Source organism: Balaenoptera musculus, chromosome 19, assembly GCF_009873245.2.
Source record: "Balaenoptera musculus isolate JJ_BM4_2016_0621 chromosome 19, mBalMus1.pri.v3, whole genome shotgun sequence".
Taxonomy (NCBI): Eukaryota; Metazoa; Chordata; class Mammalia; order Artiodactyla; family Balaenopteridae; genus Balaenoptera; species Balaenoptera musculus.
The window spans coordinates 14083648-14099374 of NC_045803.1; the positions used below are offsets into that span (position 1 = coordinate 14083648).

The window sequence follows — 15727 nt, forward strand, 5'->3', positions numbered from 1 at the left end:
GAAACTGAGGCATGAAGGACACTGGTTAGCGCTCCTTGGGCCATTGGAGACAGGCCTCTGATTGGCACTAAGGGCCGGCCTGGAGGAGAAAGTCACCGACGCCACCTGCTGGACAGTGGTGTCATGACAGCCATGCCCACCCTGCTGACTTGGGGCTGGTGATGGCCCTTGCTCGGTGGTCAGGAGAGGAGTCGGCCCAGTGGGGCATCCCCAGCAGAAGTTCAGAGTCCACGGAGACACAGCCATAAGCTTCTTTATTCCTGAGGCCCTGTGGATACTCCACCCAGTCAGTGCTATGCAGGAGGGCAGGGTTGTGTCACCCAAGACCTGTCTTGCTTCACTTTGCCCGTACAGGTGCTCTCCCAACACAGCAGGTTGGGACCCCCACTTCTCGGGGAGGGGAGAGCTGCTCCAGCTCCCTTGGGGCTGCATCCACCCCACATGGGGCCTAGGAAGGTAGAGGAGTCGAGGACCTCCCTGACCCCCTCCCGGGCCTGGGTACCCCAGCCTAGGTAGCAAGGCCCAGGGTTCCAGATGAAAGCTGTCTCCATCCCCAGAGGTACATCATCCGGCCAAGCAGGGGTCTCACCACCCAGACGTTGTCCACAATCTTCCCATCCTGCAAGGGACAAAAAAAAAAAAAGGAGGTAATGAAGGCTGAAAGCCCAGATTCTGGGGCCGAGTGGCCTGAGTTCAAATCCCAGCTCTACCTCTGATAGGCTGTGTGACCTTGGGTGAGCTGTTAGACCTCTCTCGGTGTCAGTTTTCCTCAACTGCGAAGTGAGGATGATAGTAATAGTACCTACATCATAGATATCGTGAGAATTAAGTGAGATATTTGGAAAAGGCTGAAAAGGGAACCTGGCACAAGGCAAGGCCTGGGTAAGTGTAGGCTATTATTATTAGAGCACAAACCCTGGCGTCAGACAAAACTCACTTTATATCCCAGCAAAGCCACTCCCTATGTGGCCTTCAGCACATGACCCTACTCTGAGCCTAACTTCCATATTCCATAAAATGGGGAGAACTGAATAGATAACATACACAAGAGCCTGCCTGTGGTGTATGGGCTACTCAGTAAATAGTTATTTATCATAAAAAGAATATGGTCTTTGGGGTCAGATGTTAGTTCTGCACCCTCTGGCTGTGTGACCCTGGGAAAATTACCTCCCCTTTCTGAGCTGTAAAATGGAAAGAAAATTTGTCCCATGGTATTGTTGTGGTGATCAAAGGGACTAAATATAAAGCATCTAGTTCAGAGTCTGGAACACAACAGGTGTTCAATCAATCATAGTTATTAGCACCTTTATAAAACTACAATGACGGGCTTCCCTGGTGGCGCAGTGGTTGAGAGTCTGCCTGCCAATGCAGGGGACACGGGTTCGAGTCCTGGTCTGGGAAGATCCCACATGCCGCGGAGAGGCTAGGCCCGTGAGCCACAGCTACTGAGCCTGCGCGTCTGGAGCCTGTGCTCCACAACAAGAGAGGCCGCAATAGTGAGAGGCCCGCGCACCGCGATGAAGAGTGGCCCCCGCTTGCCGCAACTAGAGAAAGCCCTCGCACAGAAACGAAGACCCAACATAGTAATCAATCAATAAATAAATCTTTAAAAAAAAAAAAAAACTACAATGACAGAAATAAAGAAAGGTGAGCCATGATTATTTGGGTCCATCTAACCTTAAGCCATCCCTACCACACACACATCATACTGCTTTCCCTCTACCTGTCTCCCACCACCTACCTTTTTCTTCCCCTGCTTCATGTTGATAAATACCTATAGAATCAACCGTGTTTTAGAAACTGTTCTAAGCACTTTATATATAATAAGTCATTCATCCCCCATTCAATCCTGTGAGGTAGAAACTATTAACATCCCCATTTTGCAGATGGGAAAACTGTGGCTCAAAGTTGCTTGAGGTCATGCAGCTGGTAAATAGCAGAGTCAGGATTTGAACCCAGGATTTCCAGCTCTCACGTCCACTTTTGAAACCACTTGGCTCCAGAGCATGCTAGGCCTGGTTACTCAGGCAGGTGATTGGGCCACTGCTCACTGACCTGGTCGCCAGACACCTGCTGGATGTGGACATGGGTCCCATTGAGGTTGTGTAGCCATGTGTACCCGTACTCTTTGATGCGAACGGCGCTCCAGGGCCGCGGGAAGAGGGTTAAGGGGGTCAGCCACTCCTCACAACCCTGCCGGAGAGAATCATTTAGACCCAGGGCTGGCGCAGGTGGAGTACCCACTGGGGAGCAGAAAAGACCTGCCAGGCCGGGACCCTGCCACCCCCAAGGAAGACAAAGTCAGTTAAGACTTGACCTTGATAATGCTCACAGTTGAGTATTTTGACCCAACCAGGCTTCCTGGTTCTTTGACTTCTAGAACAGTGCATGGCTGTACAAGACTGTCCACTGCAGCATTTTCTCTAAAAGCCCTGAGCTGGAAGCCAGCCAAATGGCCATCAGTGGGGGTCAGTTAAATAAATTATAGGGTAGCCATCACAAAGTGAGGCGGTATAGAAAAATTGCCAAGACGTATGGTTAAGGGGAAAATGCAATTCACAGAATAGAAGAAATTGGTGGCTCTCAACCCTCGCTGCACAGTAGACCCTCCACGAAAGCTATTAAAATCATCATTGCCTGGGAGAGAGGAAGTGCTTATCCTTGCAGTAGAAAGCCAGGTAATGTGAGCAGAAAGGATGAGGGACCACCACCCTCAAAAACAAAAAAAAATCACCATTTTGCAGCCATCATCATAATAACTGATTGAAGCCAGAACTATCAATGGATGGTCAAAGTAGCAATGAAAATTTGAGGAATATCAGGATATTTGTGTAGTCTCAAAGCATCTCCAGGAGACACTTGTTAATTTTAAAGGGGAAAATCGTAACTATGGTGGAGAAGATGTGTAAACTGAGACTTAAAGGGGCTAAAGAGATACCACGCACCTCCTCATAGGGTGCACTGAAAAGAACACAGTATCGCTTTTGTCTATTCTTACCAAAAATGTGTAACTTCAATCTAATCACCAGCAAAGATCAAACAAACCCAAACTGAGGGATAGTCTACAAAACAGCTTTGCTATGCTCTTCAAATTTTTCAAAGTCATGAAGAATGAAGAAAGAGTGGGGAAATGTTTCTCATTAAAGGAAGGGAGAGAGATAAGACACGGAAGTAGAATGTATGATCTTAGACTAGATTCTGGACCAGAAAAAAAAATTCTTTAATTTAAAGGACATGAATAGGACAACTGGCTAAATTTGAATGAGATTAGATAATGGTATATTACCAATGTGAACTACTTGAATCTGATTATTATACTGTACTGATGTAAGAGAATGTCCTCGTTTTCTTAGGAAATACAGATGGAAAGATAAAGGGGCATCATTTCTGCAATGTACCCTTCATCGGATCTGAAAATAATAGTAAAATGTATACACACACACACACATACACACACACTTAGAGAGACAGAGAAACAAAAATGGAGATTGAAACAAGTGTGGTTAAATGTTCACATTTGGGAAATCTTCGTAAAGGGGATATGGAAAGTCTTTGTATTATTTTTGCTACTTTTCTGTAAGTCTAAAATAATTTCAAAATTTAAAATGAAAGAAAAAAGCTAATCTGCACTGATTAAGGCCAGAATAGTGATCATCTACTGCTATGAGGAGCCACCTGTACTGACAACATTCTATTTCCTGCTGCAGGTGGTGGCCGCACAGGGGTGGCAATGCCAGGGCTGAGCCCTCGGAGATTCTGGTGTCTGTTCTGGGGTTGGGCCCAGGCAGTGGAGTCTTAAAACCTCCCCAGGTAATTCTAACGTGCACCAAGGCTGAGAACTGCTAGGGTATGAAGCATGATGCAAGCGGTTTTTAAAAAGTGGGTGATGCCGTAACACATCTCTATTGAGACAATGACTCATTTGCATACATGGAAAATATTCTCAAATGCCACCCGAGATGTAACCATTGAGAGTGGGACTAAGAAGGGTGTGGAGAGTTTTACCTCTTGCCCTCTGTTCTGTTTGAATTTTTATCATGAGACGTTCTTACTTTGATCTCACTAATTTGTAAGAAACAGCTTAAAAGATAAGCCCTTGCTTCTTGTGGAAGTGACTGATTCCAAGGCTCGGCGGGTGGGGGTAGGGGGACAGAAGAAGATCCTGGAGCGCCCTGTAGTGCCAGAAAGTAAGAGAGAGCCCACAAAACGACAGGGACACATCGAAAGGACACAGGGCCTGATCTGAAGAGTTCCCAGTGGCCAAAGTTAGAGCAATCTAGGCAGCAGCATGAACAGCAGGAGTATTGGATTAGAGCCCACGGGAGAAGATAATTACCCATGAGTCCGTACTAGTATAAATCCATAACTAACTAACCAAATAAATGGGGCAGAAGGAACAACTCTTCCTCATAGGAGGATGCTAATTAATAAATCGAGGAGGAATGAGGGAAATAGAAGATCCCCAGTAGAACACCCCAGTAATCACTGTAACAGACAAGACCCACTGATGGGTTCAAAAATCAGCAGGTGAAAGTTGGAGGAGAAACAGGACATTTGCAGGGTCTAAAAGCTTCTCCCCCAAGATGTTTATCAACTAAAAAGGGAAATACAACAACTTTACAGAGGAAGAACCCAGCAGACACTTCCTTAAACAGGTGATTCAGAGAAATCTCTCCAGGAGTGAGATACAGTGAGGACATGGACCCCCCGGTATGACCCGCTGAGAAGGACAGACCATCATTTGTGACTGTGTGGTCCCAAATGCATAACCCAAATCTTGGCAGGAGAAAATATCAGACAAACCCAGATCCAGGGACATTCTGAGAAAAACAACTGGCCTGAATGAAAGACAAGGGAAGACGGAGGAACCATCACAGTTTGGAGGAGACTAAGGAGACACAATAACTAAATACAGTGTGGGATCCTGAAACAGAAAAAGGTCATTAGTGGGAAAGCTGGTGCAATGTGAATAAAGTCTGGAGTCCAGTTACAATGATAATAATAAGCCCTCTGCCCTGGATCCATCCAGTAGACCTGGGCAAGCACCCCTTGCCCCCGCCACTTATTGATCCTGTGATTCTGAAGGAGTATTTTACTGTCTGAGTCTCTGTTTCCACATCTGTGCAATGGGCATGCTATTGATACTAGGTGCATCTAACCACCTAAGAGATAGCAGCTGTATAAAGGATGAGGCACCCGGGCTGGTACAAGTGCAGCCCTCAATAGATCAGAGGCCAAAGCAGCACCTCCCCTCCCCCCACCCTGCTCAAGGCAGATCCGGTGATGATGTGGATGGGGCCTCGAGGGTGGGTGTAGGGCATCTCTCGGCTGCCGTTAAATACCTGGAGAAGGTACAAAGGGGAGGGGCCTGTCATACCCAGCCAGGCCCCGGGGGTCTGACGTTGAGGGGGTGGTCCACTGACACCAGCCACATGGGTCTCAGCCCACCCCAGGCCTCACATGGTAGTTGTAAATTGGCCACAGGCGTTCATAGGAGCGTTCGTGAGCCCACAGCTGCAGGTCGACCCCTGATACAAAGCAAGACGGGGGTCAGGTCCCTGAATCCAGGAGAGGTGGGAGGTGGGGCCTGGGGCTGGGGAGTCCCCTGGGGTCACTCACCGTATTTATAGAAAGGATCCTCCAACCCATAAAACTTGCCGAGGAGGCCTTTGCGAACCTGGGCCAGATGAGCAAGGAGGTGAGGGGTGACTCGGGCCAACCCCCACCCCGGATTTCAGCACCTTTTCCCCAGGGAGGGGGTCCTCACCTTGCTTTCATGCCAGGCGCAGTCATCCAAATCAGCACTGAAACAGTACATGGGCCGGTGACCCATGGTAATGATCCACGGCGGGGCTGTCCGGTTCTTATTGGCTTTCTGCAGAGAAGGGCGCAGTGTGAGGGGCAGGGGTTGCAGGAGGGGGAGGTGAGGCAGGTCCAAGGGGGGACATCCACAGGTTACCTGGAGGTCGCTCTCCAGCCAGTGAAACTGTCTCTCTACCAGGTGGTGCCGTAATGGAGAAAGAAATATACCTCGGTGGAGAAGGAAATGATGTGTGCCGGGCCCAGATCCCAGCTGGAAGGGTCAAAGGGCAGGGGTCAAAGTTGGGGTCTCTCCTGCATCTCCCATCCTTCAGGGGAGGGAGGCCAGTCCCCCAGCTCCCCCCAGGTTACCTGTACCACAGGCCTTCACTGTTCCCTGGCATGCTGAAGCGAGCTTTGTAGTTGGAGAAGTTACTGGATAAAAGGAAGTAAAACGGTGGGGGGAGGGTCTGGGTGCCCCCACCCACCCCCACCTCCCACTGTCAGGCCAGGCCTGGCTCCCACCCCAGCCCTCATCTCCTTTCCTCTCACTTCCACAAATGAGCTGCTGCAGGATGAGAGACTATGGTGAGACACTAGGAAGGACTGTTTTCTTTGGCCAGGCCCTTGCCCATCCCGAAGCCCTCAGGCCTCACGAGCGTTCTTCGTTATTCCCAGGACACGTCACGTATGGCAGGCTGGTGGCCACAGGTTCAATGAGATTCATGAACTTGTCCCTGACGCGAGCGTTGTCCTGATCCATGTTGCAGGCAAAGTCTCCTGGGGGGTGGAGGAGAGAATGAGGACCCAGACCTGGCTCTGCTTTCTCCAGATCTGAGAGACCTGGTTGGTCACGTGCGGGCTGTGCAAGTCCCGGTCGCCCCCACCGTGAGGCATTCCGGTTCTCCGATCCCTACCTCACACCCACCCGCGTGTGCGCTTGGAACCATTTCCTGAGCCTCTGGTCCCTGAGGACCCCTGCAGGACCTTGCCGGCCTCCTGTGCTCTGAGCACACCAGCCGCCATCTCATCCCTTCTCAGAGTAATAACAACGTTAAGACTGACATAGTCTGGTAACTTCCCTGGTGGTCCAGTGGTTTAAGACTCGGCGCTTCCACTGCAGGGGGCACGAGTTCGATACCTGGTCAGGGAACTAAGATCCCGCATGCTGCTCGGAGGGGCCAAAATAAACAAATAAAAAAAAAATATAAGGGTGACTTAAAAAAAAAAAAAAAAGACTGACATAGTCTAGTCAGGTACTGGTTTTGTACCAGGCACGTTTTCAAATGCTTTATTTACATGCTCGATCGCCTGAATCTTCAAAACACCCTCTGAGGTGGATGTTATTATCATCCCCGTTTCAGATAGGGAAACTGAGGCCCAGAGGGGTTAAGTGCTCGTTTAAGGTCACAGAGCTGGTTAGTGAGGATCCAGGAATTGAACCCTGGGAGCTTAATTCCAGAGTCTACTATGGCTTTGAACCATATCGGCCCCCATCTCCATCTCCCATCTGGTTCCCGTCCTCTCAAATCACAACAGAAATGATCATGACAACACTTATGTAGCACTTACAACACGACAGGCAATATCGACTTATTTAGTCATCACAACAACCCTATGAATTCTAACCCAGTCTTAGCCGTTATAACAATAACGCAGAGGAGAAAACCAATGCACGTAGCTCGAAGCGTCAAGATTGATTTTAACCTGGGCAGCCTGGGTGACCACAGCACCGTCTCTGTGGCCAGTCTCACCCCCCATCCTTCAGAGCCACGCTAGCCCCGGCCCAGGTCCCCTCCGCGGTCCTGGCGTTGCCTCCCACCCAAGCTCCCCCTCCCCGACCCCATACCTCCAGGCGCACCCTGGCCGATGCCTCACCCACATGAAGAACAACGTCATACCTGCCCTGCTGGGTGTCCCTGCACAGTCGGGGTAGGGCCCTAGGATTGTCAGCCCCTGTGTCCCCAAACACAGCCAGACAGGGGCTCCAGTGGGGCCCATTCTTCAGGGCCCTGAAGAGGAACCGATGGCTCCGGCCCTGAGTACTGCCGCAGCGGTAAACTGAGGGGAAAGGAAAAGGTCACAGTCGGCTGGGGAGTGGGGTGGGGGGGCGCCCCAGGATGTCTCCTTCACCGTCATCCGTCTTCAACTGGTGCGGGGATGGAATGGGTCTGCCCTACGCCCCTTCTGTCCACCTCACCCCAGGTCCCCAGCCGTCCATTTTCATCCCAGGGTCTTATACAGTAGGCTTGCAGATAAGCAGAAGGGGTACCAGCCCACCTGAGCCACCTGCCAATAGTAGCTTCTAGCCCCTAGCCCAATAGTAGCTTCTCTTCCCATTCCCCCCATAACACCTGGGCCCCGGGCCCCTCTCACCATACTGGACCCCGGGCAGCAGCCCCTGCAGTGTGACTCGGTGTATGTAGAGCTTCCGTCGGAGAATGCCCCCATCCACAAAGGGGCTGAAGGTGCCCTGAGCCCGGAGGGGCAGGGGCCCCCATAGCTGCAGCCCAGACTGCACTTCCGAGGGGGTTGGGACCCATGTGGTCCAAGTTACCGTCATGCAGCCTGGCTCACCTGGAGAGAAAGGAAATGGGGGTCGGGCAGTGAGGCCTGGGCAGGGGTGGGGAGGGACGTGCGGAGAGTGAGGGGCAATAGCGAGAGACTGAGGGGCTCTTGAGCATTTAGTAGTTAAGATCACAGGTTCTGGAGCTTTCCAAGTTCAATCCCCGTTCCACCATTTCCAAGCTGTGCTTTCCTTGGGCAAGTCACCTCACCTCTCTGAGCCTCAGTTTCCTTCTCAGTAAAATGGAATAATAATAGTGTCTTCCCTATAGGGTTCTGTGAGGCTTAGATGAATAAATAAAAGTAAAGTACTTGAAACAGTGTCTAGTACAGTCAGGGTTACGTGAGTGAATGAATATTATTATTAATATCATTACTGTGTGCAGGCCTGTTCCACATATTTTACACATGGCATAGTTTAGGGGTTGTAAACTCAGATGTCTAGAGGCCAGCTAGGTAATATACACGGGAACAAGGGCCAGCTCTAAGGAGGAAGGCAGCAGGGAGATGTGGGGTATGTGGCAAAGTGTAGAGCCTGCCCTGTCTCGGAGAGGAGCCATCGTTCAGCTCTGGGGACGGCTGCTGTGAATGAAGCAGGCCCGGTACCACTCAATCTGTCAACTTCTAGGGCAAATCTTTATACGGTGGTTTTTATTTCCCCAAAGCATGTAAGAGTAGATATACAAACTTTTAAGTGATAGCTCCTAATTCTTAAACGTCAGCAACCAAATCAAGGTTTTAAAAATACCATGTGGTATAGGATGACGTTAAGAGCATGAGTGGGCTTCCCTGGTGGCCCAGTGGTTAAGAATCCGCCTGCCATTGCAGGGGGCAGGGGTTCGATCCCTGGTCCCGGAAGATCCCACAGGCCGCGGAGCAACTAAGCCCGTGTGCCACAACTACTGAGCTTGCGCTCTAGAGCCCGCGAGCCACAACTACTGAACCCACACGCCGCAGCTACTGAAGCCCGCGCACCTAGAGCCCGTGCTCCGCAGCAACAGAAGCCACCGCTCGCCAAAACTAGAGAAAGCCCGTGCACAGCAATGAAGACCCAAAGCAGCCAAAAATAAATAAATAAATTTATTAAAAAAAAAAAAAAGAGCCTGAGGTCTTCCTCCTGCAACATGTGTACAAAAACGCACGTGCACAGGGTATTCATTGCAGCACTGTTTGTAATTGCAAAATATCGGAAACCACAGAAATGCCCATACATAAGAGAATGACTGAACAAACTATGTAACATTCATACCGTGGAGCACTTCGCAGCTGTCAAAAAGAAAGAGGACAAATTCTAGGAACGGGTGAATGACGCCCAGGACATAATGTTAAAAGAAGCAAAGTACACAAGAGTATCTATAGTCAGCTACTCCTCACATAAGAGGATATAAGAAAATACACAAGTACCTGCTTATTTATTTGTACATAAGAAATACAGGAAGAATACACCAGAAACTTAAGAGATGGATTACACGGGATGGATGGGGGAAGGGTAGAAAAAAGGGGGACTGGGAATGGAGTAGGTAGTCGGGATGCAGAGGGAGGACACTTCTCTGAGTCTGTCTTTTTCTTATAATCCTGAGTCCCAGAGCTATAGTCTTGTTTCATAGTTCCTCCACACACCCCAAAAAATTAACTAACAATTAAAGCCACCCAGGTTGTGGGGAAAGCCAATATGGAACATAAACACTAACAAATGGCTGTAGCTATATTAAAAAACAAATAACCACACTGAAGTGTTGGGGAAGAAAAGTCACAGTGAGCATTAGTGTTTTGACTGGACAGTAAGACTACAGAGAAAAAGGACTGCACATAAATGCCATCATCTAGTAATTGTTCCTCACAGGGATACAGGCAAACAATTCTGAAACCACTTGATGCTTATTCTAGCACTGAGCGAATAAATAAGTCTATTGTAGATAGGGGGAGCTTGGTTTCTCAATGGTGGAGAAAGAAGTTACAAATAAGGAAAGAAGGCTAAAATAAACCCTTGATGGTGGACTGAAATCAGATGTATCAGTATGATCTCATGGTATTTTATATATAAATATATACATATATATATATATATATATATATATATATATATATATACATTCATATATATACAGAAGTATAGGTGTGTACATATGCATATCAACATACCCACATATATTGTCAAGCTCTGTTTGTGAGAGGGCCTAGGAGCAGCAATGCCTCAGTAGCAGTGAGCACACCTAGTGCTCAGATCTTAGTTTCTAAATACCCATTCTCCCATCAAAGGAACCAGGGCTCCTTGGAGAAGTAGTTGATTCCAGAGATCAGGTAGGAAATATACAAGATGAGTCTGGAATAATTGGTGGTGCCAGAAGGTGAGGCAGTGCTCAAGACATGATGGGAGTGGGGTTGTGGAAAGAACACAGAAGCCAAGCTGGAGGAATTCCAAAAGACCAAATCAGAGACAATTTGAGCCACGAAATAAATAGCAATAGTACTGAGTTTAACTCGTGGGATAAAATAAATATCCGAGAGTCCATACTGAATAAATAAATAATCAAAGCAAACAAACAAATAAATAGAGGGGGGGAGGGATAGCCCTTCCTTACAGTAAAATTTCAATTAGACAGAGAGAGGGAATTAGAAAGTTACAAAATCACAATTAGGCACACCCCATGCTAATGATTGTTGCAGACAACAGCCACCAATGAATGCTAAAATTAGTGCACAAAAATTTCAGGAGAAACCTGATTTCCACCGTCTTAAGGAATCTTCCCCTAGATATTTATTACAAAGATATTTATACAAAGGAAAGAATAAAAGCTTTACAGTGGAGAAACCCAGCAGGCACCACTTTAACCAAGCAATGAAGGTTCACATTACCAGTGACAGCAATAAGACATGTCAGTGTCATGAACACTCGGATACCAGGCACTGAGAAGGGCACTACATCCCACTAGGACAGTCTTGCCAGAAAAATACGTAATTCAATATGCTTAATTCCAATCATGAGAAAATAGCAGATAACCCCCAAGTGAGGACTATCCTACAAAACCCAAACAAAATCAGAAAGACAACAGCTCAGTACTCCAAAATGTCAAGATGTTAACATTAGGAGAAACTGGGTGAGGGGGATATAAGAACTCTAATATTTTTGCAAAATTTCTGTTAAATCTAAAATTAGTACAAAATTTAGAGTTTTAAAAACAAATATGACAGGCTTTTGAGCCAGCCTGCCTGGGTTCAAATTCCAGACTATGTGACCTGCGGTCAGACTCTTCATCTCTTTGAGCCTCAGTTTACTCTTTTGTAAAATGGGAGGAACAATAGTACTTACAGCTTAAGGTCCAATAAGAGGTTAAATGAGTCTTCCATCTGAATCACTTGTAAGAGTATAATTGTTATTATTATCATTATTGTGTAGGCCAAACAAAGGACAGCTGTGATCTCACTGGGTTTTCACAGTGAGATGGGTTTTATTTTTGTTCCATTTTACAGAGGCCTCCAGGCAAAGTGCCTTGTCCAAGGTCACTTAGGCAGCAAATGCCAAAACCAGTTCATTCATGTGGTTTCAGATTCTCATTGCAACTAACCCTTAAGAAACGACCTTAAAAGTGTCAAGGACACAAAAAAATAAGCAAAGACTGAGGAATTGTCACAGATAGGAGGAGTAATTAAGGAAACTTAAAAAGATATAAATCAATGCCTCTCTTCACTATATTCCTTTTCTTTTTTAAAGTGTAGTTATTTTTCATGAAAAATGTCATCTACCTTACTACTGAATGGGTTTATTATTGCTCATTTTTAATGATTGAACCAATATTTTTAAATGCCTCCGTTTTAGTTTCTGTTATGGCAGCTATTATGGATATAACTCACATAAACTGAAGCTCTCTAAGGTTCTTATAATTTTTTTAGCTGTGCCAAAGCATCCTGAGACAAAAACGTGTGACAACCACTGCCACACGCCAAGTTCCCTTTTGCTGCTTCGCAGGTGATATTTCACTTACTCCTCACTGTGAGGTCGCACTAATATTACCCCATTTTCCAGATGAGGAGGCTGAGGCCAGAGAGGTTAAGTCACTTGCCCAAGTTCACACGGCAGGTAAGCAGCAAAGCTGGGGTTAAAACCCAGGAAGTCTGGGTGCAGAGGGTCCAGAGTCCAAGGTCTTACTACCTCCTTGCACTTCCACCCTAAGATCAAGGACCAGGAGGGAGCTTTGTGGGAACACAATGAGCGAGGACAACAGCAGCCCCCTTAGGAGAGTGCTTACTATGGGCTGGGCTCCAGAATCATTTCCCACACAGCCAGATGCGCCGCTGCTTATAATTCCCATTTAACAGAGGTGGACAAATGAGGCTCAGGAAGAACCACCAGCCTAGACTCCCATAGCAATCAGTGTGGGATTCCTGAGCCTCACTGGGAAATGCCCAGGGAGAGGTCACAGACACTTACCTGGGTAGGACAGGGGCAGCGCTGGGAGCCTTTGGGGACCCCTGGACCCCCAGGGAGAAAAAGAGGAGCAGACAGCAGCAGGACCAGCAGGGGAGAAGGGAGCACATGGTAGAGGGAAGGTGGGGAGCAGAAAGGGGGAAGGGGAAGGGTCTAAAGTGTGTCAGATCCCTTCAGAACAGCAGGAGCGGCTGGGGAGGATGGGGAAAGAAGGGGAATCAGGCAAAGTCACACGGAGGGAGGGAGGATGGCAGGGAGGTCTTCACAGGCATGGTTATCCAGATGCCGGAGAAAAAACAAAAACAATCATCACTACTGAGAGGCAAATGCCCTCTGAGCCTCACTGGCTGCTAAGCACTTTACATAGATTAACTCATGGGAGTCTGATGACATTCCTCTGTGTGGTGGCCACTGTGACCATCAGCCCCATATCACAGGTGAGGAAGCTGAGCAATGAAGTGATTCAGTTGCATGGCTCAGGTGTGGTGGAGCGGGGATTGGAACCCAGGGGTCCTGGCTCCAGAGCCCTTGCTCTTATCCACCGCTCACTCTCAATGCAAGAGGCTTGGGAGTGGGGCTGGGGGGTCTCAGTGTAGGAAGTTGCCTTTGGCAACCCCATCCCCAGCATTCCACCCTGCCCTCAGAGACCTCATTGCCCTCTACTCCAACCTCCAACCTTCCATTTCCATCGTAGTAACCCCAATACCCCCCTCCATCCCCAGACCGCCCAAGAATCCCACCCCACCTGGAGCAGCCCCGTCTTCCTTGCCCCCTACCCAGCATCCCATTCTGCCTTTAGTGACCCCAATTCCTCCCCATCTCCACCTGTCTCCCCTGGCCCTGCACCTGTATACCCACCCTCCTTCTCCCCAGCCCTTCCCCTCCCGCTCCAGTTCGGTCTCCAGCTCATCGAGGACCTGCCTGTCTGCCGGGGCAGAGCCAGGCCGGGACCGTCAGTCTGGGGGCCGGGAGCTGGGGCTGGAGGTTCCCTCCAGGTCCCTGGCTCACCCTCTGGGGCGCCAACTCCCAGCATGCGCGTCTCGGGGCACCAGTGCGACAGCGGTATTTTATGAGTTTGTAGGCGCTGAGACATCCCGCCGCCCACAGCTATCCCAGCCCCGGAAGAGCCTGCCTTCTCCAGGTGACGGCCTCCCCAGACAGCTGGGGCCCCGAGTTCCACAGGTCCGGCCGGTCTTGGGCGGCCCATGCCCACGCGCCCACCTCCCCCCGCCTCCCCGGGCTGGGCGAGGGAAGGGGGACCTAGGTAAATTTGATAAGCTGCTGCCGCCACCTCCAAGCCGGCCTCCAGGTGAGCGCCCGGACAGGAGGTCTATGCTCGTCCCCCAGGAGCCCCACCCCGCAGCTACGGAGCCCCCAGGGCACTGACACCGGGCCCCAGCTCTGGCCCTGCTGGATCCCGAGGTGCCCAGGTGTGCTGGCACCTGCGCCTGCGACCGAGGTGGGTGTGGGGACATTCTCCCATCCCTTCCCGCGGCGCCTGCTTTGTATTCTCGGCAGTTCCTTCCGCCTTCCTCACCCTGCAAGCTTAGTCCCCGCCGGTTCCTCCTCAGGCCCCCGGGCATGCTGAAAACAGAAAATCAAAGTGCACCGAATGACAGCGCTGCTTCTGAGTTGTGCGCCCAAGGCCGGTTACTCGACCTCGCTGGGCCTTGGTGTCTTCACCTGTGAAATGAGGGTGGTAACAGTATGGGCACTATGGGCCACTGTGAGGATTAAACCAGTTGACACATGAAATTTCACGCTGAGAACAGGGACTGGCCCAGAGTAAGGGCTGGATAAGAATCAGCTGTTATTTTTATTATTATTAATGCATGAGTTCCAGAAATTGCCCTGGGGTCTAGGTGGGAGCAAGTGAGAATTTTCTCTGTGAACCTTTGTGAGCTGTTTAAAGGTTGTGAGTGGCTTGCTGCAAAATACCCTTGGGTATTTTCCCAGAGCAGCAGGAAAAGTCAGAGGGTCCAGGTTTTAGTTGTTTCCTTCCTGTCTGCGGATAAAATGACTCCACGATTTGGCTTTGTCAATTCAGGTATAGCAGTGTCTGCAAACTGGGGACCCTGATTCCATAGACTGACACTGAGGGTGTAGGGGTGGTTCAAGATGGGCTTTTGCACTGTTTGGATTTTTTCCCCCACCTTCTGGAGTTTCCATTACAGCTTAAAATGTAATAAAAAGCAACTCTCTTGGCCATACTCAAATACGCTCAAGACCCTGCTCACCCTCAGCAATTTTAACTTCCCCTTAGTTCTAGTTTTTCTGGTGGTCCTCCAGGAGCTGTGGTTATGAACGTTTTTTTTGCTAAAGTCACCTGTGGCAGGCTGGTGAAGCCCTTCTCCAAATCATGTTTTTACATGCATTAAAAAGAAAAAAAAAAACCCACAGGATACAAAGGAAACGGATGTTATTGAATTACAGATACACGATTTTTTTTGGATATGTAATATGGTAATATATGTACTTCTTTATCAGTGCATTAAACTTCAAGATCTAGGGACAGGTCCAAAAATTATAGTAATTTAGAAATTTTGTTGAGTGTATAGACGATGTTTGAGAGTCCTGTGACGACTACAGTGGGGTTTGAAAACAGCTGTAATTTCTTCTCATGACAAAGCCAGAAATCTGCTAACTGTCCTGTGGTTGGCCCTTCCAACACTCGCCCCCACCCACCATTGCAGAAGGACCTGGTAAATTTCAATTACAACAACAGTTCATAAACATTACCCTCTTAAAAAATTTTGAGGACCCCAGAGAGCTTTGGTATGTGTGGGTTATATCTTTTAATATTTACCATGTAAGAAAATAAAACTGGGAAGTGTTTTTTTCTTTTTTCTTTTTTTTTGGCTGTGCTGCGCGCCTTGTGGCATCTTAGTTCCCCGACCAGGGATTGAACCTGGGCCCTCGGCAGTGAAAGCACTGAGT

The 15727-nt window shown here is 48.7% G+C and overlaps 1 protein-coding gene across 1 annotated transcript; it reads right to left on the bottom strand.

Moving 5' to 3' along the window:
- Window positions 1-508: 508 nt before the first annotated feature.
- Window positions 509-12900, bottom strand: ACP7 (acid phosphatase 7, tartrate resistant (putative)). The gene is given in 14 exon segments (XM_036834091.1): window positions 509-619; window positions 2056-2193; window positions 5262-5342; window positions 5461-5528; window positions 5620-5677; window positions 5768-5875; window positions 5960-6006; window positions 6009-6073; window positions 6172-6234; window positions 6456-6579; window positions 7678-7860; window positions 8176-8376; window positions 9614-9630; window positions 12794-12900. Coding segments are annotated over 14 exon segments (1371 nt in total).
- Between the last annotated feature and the right edge of the window lie 2827 nt (window positions 12901-15727).